Consider the following 7,500-nt stretch of genomic DNA (forward strand, 5'->3'; position numbering starts at 1 on the left):
CTGATTGACACTTGATGAGAATTGTGTAATAAGTAATATTTTAAAACCTCGATGAGTACATCTGCCCTCTCCATCCATGTTGTTAATTGTTTCCATTGGTCACGGTCCTGGGCCCTAGTTTTGAGGATGTCAGGAACTTGTTGTCAGTTTTGTACGGAGGGCTTGTGACTAATAGAGCGATAGAAAATGTCGGATTGTTGGGGAGGGGGGAGGGGAATCGTTGCATTCCAACACATACAAAAACTCTCTCTCTCTCTCTCTCTCTCTCTCTCTCTCTCTCTCTCTCTCTGCGTGTGTGTGTGTATGTGTGTGTGTGTTTGTGTGCGTCTTTCTCTCTTTCTTTCTCTGCCTCTCTCTCTCTCTCTCTCTCTCTCTCTCTCTCTCTCTCTCTCTCTCTCTCTCTCTCTCTCTCTCTCTCTCTCTTCCTCACACGCTCTCTTTTATCTCTATGCATCTCTTTTCTATCTCTCTCTTATAATAATAATAATAATAATAATAATAATAATAATAACAATAATAATAATAATAATAATAATAATAATAATAATAATAATGATAATGATAATGATAATATAAATAATAATAATAATAATTAATAATAATAATAATAATAATAATAATAATAATAATAATAATAATAATACTTCATAGCCAAATCAATGATTCATAGAGTCAATAAAAATAAATACAGTAACAATGTGTCTTGAGATTCTTTTTAAAGATAGGTAAAGACTTACACTCCCTCAGACCACGTGGTAGTTCATTCCAAATCTTGGAGCCGAAACAAGCAAACGATTTATCACCAAATTTTGTTCTTGATCTTTTTTCCGAAATTTTCGTTTGGTCATTACATGATCTTAAAGTGTAATTTTCAAATTCACACATGACCACGTGATCTGTGAGATATGCCGGTGCAAAACCAGTCATAATGGTGAAAACAAAATTTATTTTGCGACACGTATCATTTACAGACACTGTCGAGAAAGCAGTTCCCATGACAGGGAGTTCCCGGTTGGATGCACATTGATACTTAATGTTGGCATTATAGAGTTGTGATTTGCCTATCATTTCCCATGTCCTAGGTGAAATGAAATTGTCATCTGTCACTGTATCTATTTCGAAAACAATTTTATGGTTGGATACAGTCGCAGCTAACTTAAGCGGTGTCACTGAAACCAAATTAACCCGTGACATGCGACGAATCGTGTTGACGTTAGGCGAACTCGACATTCTCCTTTTACGTCTACAGGCTCTCTCAATGTGTCCAGTTTTCTGACAGAAACGACAAACGGCTGTTTTGAATCTGCAGTTTTGTCTGTTGTGGCGCCCATCGCATCTCGAGCAGATTTGATTTTTATTGTCAAAATCCGTTGTCGGCTCTGTCTGTCTTTCATTCGAACGTTTGAGACGCTGTTTGTTTTGACTGTCTTGCTGAATTATCGGAGTCTTGTTTTCTTTGAGGCTTAATCTTATGAACCTCAGGTTGAACAGATAATGCAATCTCGTTAGCCACTCTTGAGGCATCTTCAATCTCCGTGGCGATCTCGATGGCTTTGTTAAACAAAAACTCGTCCTCCGTTTGCTTGAATAGCGCTTCAAGAACAGCTGTGTTGTTGATTGCATACATGAAAAAGGTACGCATAGCTTCATCCAAGGGGTTTTCAATGGATGGGAAATCGCATGGGATAGCGCTCTGGCGAATTCTAGCTGCCAATTCTTAAATAGTTTCACCTGGTTTCCTCTGGAGGCCCGTCCAAAATTTATAACGTTCTATGACGAAAAATAGTCGAGGGTGGTACTGTTCCATCATATTCTGCAAGACTGAGTGAGGTTATCGCCTTAGCTGGAGTTTCTTGACTCGCAATATTAGTCAATAGTTTGTAAATAACAGGCGACAACGAAAACGTCTGCTTTCTTCTCATCAGGTCCGGAGTGAGCAGTTAAAAATGTATTAAAACGTTCCCAGTAGTCGCTCCATATCTCTAAGGAAGGGTCGAATGCGACAAAGCTCGGAATTGCTGGAGGTTTGTGTAAACATGCATTGCTACCGGTCATAAGTTTCATGAACATTTCCATCTAATTTTCTTGTCGTTCAACGAATTGCTTCATTTGCTCTTGTTGTTGTTCCATCTGTTAGGGTGATGAGCTCTTTATTTGACATGATGACAGTAGTGCTGACACGGCTATATTATGTACAATAAAGGTACGAAGGTGCGACACGAGCGAAGGTTAGCAAATTATTGACGAAATATAAATATGATAACTCATCCAAGCGCCCGCCTGCTTGGTTGTATGACGACGAGGAACCGTTTTGTTTACTTCCGTGACGTAACAGTTGACCTCAATGCCCACGAGCTGTGGTGGGAAAAAAAGGCGGGAAGGCTCTTACCACGGCTGTCCACGAAGAGGGTGTTTTACCACGTGCTGACCACACTGCAGGCAGAAAAGGCACTTGCTCCGGTTTTCTCGGTTTCCCGTCCATGGTTTGTTGACTTTGCGACTGACGTAACGAAACGCTCCGGTAGGCTGATGCGTAGGATAAAAGTGAAAAATCCTCGGCGCCAATGTTGTGCTTTTAACGGGACCCCAGATTCATATTGTGGACTCATTAAACTCAGAAGCGTTAAGTGATTAAAAATGTGAGAGAACAGCTTATTAGTACTGAGTATAAGTTAGAGTATATACAAATATATCGCAACAACATTGTAAGTACGAAAAAACAGTATAAATAACTCAAATATGGAAAGTAAGGAACAAAGAGTGCATCCTTCTCTGGGGCATGCCACTCTGATATTTGTAAGCACAAATTATAATATTTTAAACAATGGACTTGTATAATAACTAATAATAACTAATTAAGCTGTAAATTAGCAACTAACAAAGGGGAGCGACTATTTCCTAGCGTAACTCGATGTATAAGTCCATAACAGTTTTGCCAATGTTTGCGATATGAGTAGCTCTCATTGGTTGTTTTTTTTAATGTATGCCATGTGAGCAACTCTATTAGGTTGTTTTAGTTAATTAGCCGAAAAAAATATGTAATCTCATGTCTTTGTCCCCTTATTTTTGTGCTTAATGTATGTTTGTAAAAGAACGGGAGAGGATCGAGAGCTGATTGGGATGAATTATAAATCAGTAAAATAAGAGACCCGATGCCTCAATAATCGGACAGTGGTCTCATAGGGAAAAGGAACGTTATTGGTCCCGAATGCACTTCGAGATTCCTGCTAGATGTGGCCGGAAGTATTTTGCAATTAATCATTGTCCTATCCAAATGATAAATTCAAGTTATATTATTCCTTTAACGCTAGAGTATCTGTGATTAACTCCGGCTCCAGTGGTCACATGACTTTAAAGGACATCTTTTGCTCTTTTCTGTCTTCTATCAGGAATGTAATGTCAGTGTAACTATTGACTCTATGCGTTTAGGTAAAATGCTAACAACGTCCGCCAGCCAGGTATAATGCACCAACATACGAAACTATGTGTAACCTGGAATGTTTATAGTTTGACTAACATAATTTAGTGAGAACTATTCATCAACAACGGTGAACAGAGGGATAAGACATTGTAACATGACATTGGATATTTTAGTATTTTGTAGATCAATTATTTGATCATTTTGGACATGCAAAATGTAAATAGAGCTAGAGATAATTATACTACGACTTTTGACTATATCAAATATTTAAGACTTAATATTACCAATTAATAATGAATGTTGTTTATATAATTTTGATCAATTGTATCTCTGCATGAAAAATACACATAGCATTTTAAGGGGGATTTTTGAACCTATTTGCTCTTAAACGATACGATAAAATACGAAGACTGCATTTCTTAAAATATTTTGAAGTTTTATTTAATCCTTTTGAAGGTAAATTGATGATTTTTGAAGTTAACTCTAGCGACTACAATCTTGATCTCCTCAAAATTACGAATTTCATCTAAATTTTGAAAGTTCACAGGTCTGGTAATTATATTTTCTGTTTCCAGGGTGGGATGTATGTGTTTCAAATGTTTGACTTCTACTGTGTTGGAAAAACTATCGTGTTGTGTGGATTATTGGAGGTGGTTGGAATGACCTATGTATATGGTACGTGAAAAAAACTGACGTGGGTCTGATAACCGGGCGCAATCCTCATCATCATCATCATCATCATCATGATCATCATCATCATCATCATCATCATCATCATCATCATCATCATCATCACGATCATTATTATTATTATTATTATTATTATTATTATTATTATTATTATTATTATTATTATTATTATTATTATTATTATTATTTATTGTTATTATCATTATTATTATTATTATTATTATTATTATTATTATTATTGTTATTATTATTATTATTATTATTATTATTATTTATTATTATTATTATCAACAATGATAATAATAATATTATTAGTAGTAGTAGAAGTGGTGGTAGCAACAGTAGTAGTAGTAATAGAAGTAGTAGTAGTAGTGGTAGTAGTAGTGGTAGTAGTAGTAGTAGTAGTAGTAGTAGTAGTAGTACGTACGTACGTACGTACGTACGTACGCGCGCGTCTATCACATACACACACACATACACACATACACACACACACGTAGAGAGAGTGAGAGAGAGAGAGAGAGAGAGAGAGAGAGAGAGAGAGAGAGAGAGAGAGAGAGACTGCCCTTGCATGGTGTCTTGTTTGATTTCCAAAGCGGAATGGGGCTGTTTACTTTCTCACGCTTTGCTTTGTAAGTTTCGACATTACCATTTGTCCGATTGACATTGTGTTTTTGTTAATCTTAATCTATTGATTTCCATTTGTTGTGGTTTATTTGATGTACTTTTAACTATAATGGAATGCAACAAATCAAGTTGACTCCATAACTGCATCGACCGTTTGGTAGCACATTACAAAGCCCTTATCCAGTCCATAAATATCCATTTTTTGAATCAATAAATTGAAAAGGGAGCTTCGGGTGTTTTATCAAAAGGAATCATCATCCCCACAAAATGTGTCTACATATTATAACCAAATTGCTGTGTTCCTTTGGACTATAGTCCGTTTCATAATTCATAGCCAAGCTTAGAGATTTTTCTGTCTAGATTGGTCTGTTGTATGGCCGTGGCGTGTACTTACTTGCAGGCCTGATAACCTGGTTTTATTGTTTCAATGACTCTCAAACCAACGCAAATATTGTCCATTACAACTCAGTTAAAACAAGCCCATAATTGAGTTATATTATCAAACCTGTAAATATGTGCACGACCAACAAAAATAAATTTTCCAATTTTAAAAATCAACAACACAGATTAAGCATTTTATTATTTCCGCTTTTAAAAATATTTTACAGTTATTAATTTCAACTTTCAGATGCTTTAAAGTACAATGCCATGGCTTATAAAGATTATATTATAATATCTATTTCAGTGGCTTCGGGTGTTAAATTATTCAATGTCTGCATGTGTCCCTTAAGCCATTTCCCTCCGTGTTCAAACCCCAATAAATATATAAAAGTTGAACTTCTGTGAAGACATGAGACTCCTTTGGCCCGTTATGATGGCGGTTTTGAGGATGTTTCTCTATTTTTTTAAAAATTGAAAGTCTGATATTATATTTGGAATCAGAACAAAATATGTGCGCCCCATTTCATTCTGATTTTGAAGTGCTCATAAAGTCAATTTTCAAACGGTTCCTCTCCCAGTTTTAAAACACCTCTGGTTTTATGAATAAAATAATGAGTGAAAATATTCTTGCGAAATGAAACACAAGCGATTGATTTCTTTGATGGTTTGGTCAATTCACATAGGTGATATACTATGAAGATGCCGTTCGAGATTTCTACAAACAAATTATGAAACAGATTTGCTGGGATAGAAAAATCACCATGCACAATTGATTTACAAGTAGTTAATTAAGTCTTTTTTAAAATAATTTCTTTCTTTTATATTTACAAATATAGAATGTGTAGTTCATTTTCTTCTTCTGATTCTGGCACCACTTTATACTGTAAGCATGCCACGCCGCTGGTAGTAGTAGTAGTAGTAGTAGTAGTAGTAGTAGTAGTAGTAGTAGTAGTTGTTGTAGTAGTAGTAGTAGTAGTAGTAGTAGTAGTAGTAGTAGTAGTAGTAGTAGTAGTTGTTGTTGTAGTAGTAGTAGTAGTAGTAGTAGTAGTAGTAGTAGTAGTAGTAGCGTAGTAGTAGTTGTAGTAGTAGAAGTAGTAGCAGTAGTAGTAGTAGTAGTAGTAGTAGTAGTAGTAGTAGTAGTAGTAGTAGTTGTTGTTGTGTGTAGTAGTAGTAGTAGTAGTAGTAGTAGTAGTAGTAGTAGTAGTAGTAGCGTAGTAGTAGTAGTAGTAGTAGTAGTAGTAGTAGTAGTAGTAGTAGTAGTAGCAGCAGTAGTAGTAGTAGTAGTAGTAGTAGTATTAGTAGTAGTAGTAGTTGTTGTTGTTGTAGTAGTAGTAGTAGTAGTAGTAGTAGTTGTTGTTGTAGTAGTAGTAGTAGTAGTAGAAGTAGTAGTAGTAGTAGTAGTAGTAGTAGTAGTAGTAGTAGTAGTAGTAGTTGTTGTTGTTGTTGTTGTAGTAGTAGTAGTAGTAGTAGTAGTAGTAGTAGTAGTAGTAGTAGTAGTAGTAGTAGTAGCGTAGTAGTAGTTGTGGTAGTAGAAGTAGTAGCAGTAGTAGTAGTAGTAGTAGTAGTAGTAGTAGTAGTAGCAGTAGTAGTAGTAGTAGTAGTAGTAGTAGTAGTAGTAGCAGTAGTAGTAGTAGTAGTAGTAGTAGTAGTAGTAGTAGTAGTAGTAGTAGTAGTAGTAGTATCAATAACATCATTGTTATCATCATCATCATCATCATCATCATTGTTATACTATCCAGGCTTCCGCCGTTTCTATGACAACATGGTCATGATGGTGGGCAGCAAATGGATGGAGTGGATGAAACCATATTTGATCGTTTGCTGGATGTTCTTCACGCCTCTAGTTTGCTTTGTAAGTATGCAGTTTTGCGGTAAGCAGTAAACAGCCTGTGGATCAAATTTTAAATATCCACATATCTTATGTTGACAGTTGTACTCACTCATACCTTCCCAAACATGATCCGGAGTTTAGGTGACTCTGCGGTGTGCGGTGTCGTGCTCGTCTTGTCACAACAGTCAAGCTATGTTAAGCATAATAAGTGGCCGGATGGGTGACAATCGAAGTGGAAAATTAATTCTGGTTCCGACGTATCTGACCTTGGATACGGAATTGAACACATATTATTACCCCACTCCACTCAAGTGAGAACGAGTACCTGTAGGTTATGACGGATATTGTTAGAGTGTTAGTGCAAGAACAAAAAGGACGCCTAACAGACTGCCGGTACTGTAAGAAAGGGGAAACGATATGGTTTTAGATGGACTGCTCGAAAGGAATAAAAAAACAACATTGTGAAGCGTTTTGCGCTATATAAATGTTGATATATATTCTTTATGAGCCAATGTTCTCAATCTCCTGTATGTCTTATGTCGGAATGAAA

General features: G+C 36.2%; 1 protein-coding gene across 5 annotated transcripts in view; it reads left to right on the plus strand.

Moving 5' to 3' along the window:
* Nucleotides 1–7,500, plus strand: part of LOC144970008 (sodium- and chloride-dependent betaine transporter-like) — a 61,809-nt gene that overhangs the window by 52,404 nt on the left and 1,905 nt on the right. For all 5 annotated transcript variants that reach the window (XM_078909155.1, XM_078909153.1, XM_078909151.1 and 2 more), the window contains 2 exons: nt 3,997–4,096; nt 6,859–6,971. In XM_078909155.1, the coding sequence (XP_078765281.1) occupies nt 3,997–4,096; nt 6,859–6,971 (213 nt within the window). The remainder of the gene's footprint in view (nt 1–3,996; nt 4,097–6,858; nt 6,972–7,500) is intronic.

Source organism: Berghia stephanieae, chromosome 4, assembly GCF_034508935.2.
Source record: "Berghia stephanieae isolate SIO BIC M18660-M18661 chromosome 4, UCSD_Bste_1.3, whole genome shotgun sequence".
NCBI classification, from domain to species: Eukaryota; Metazoa; Mollusca; class Gastropoda; order Nudibranchia; family Aeolidiidae; genus Berghia; species Berghia stephanieae.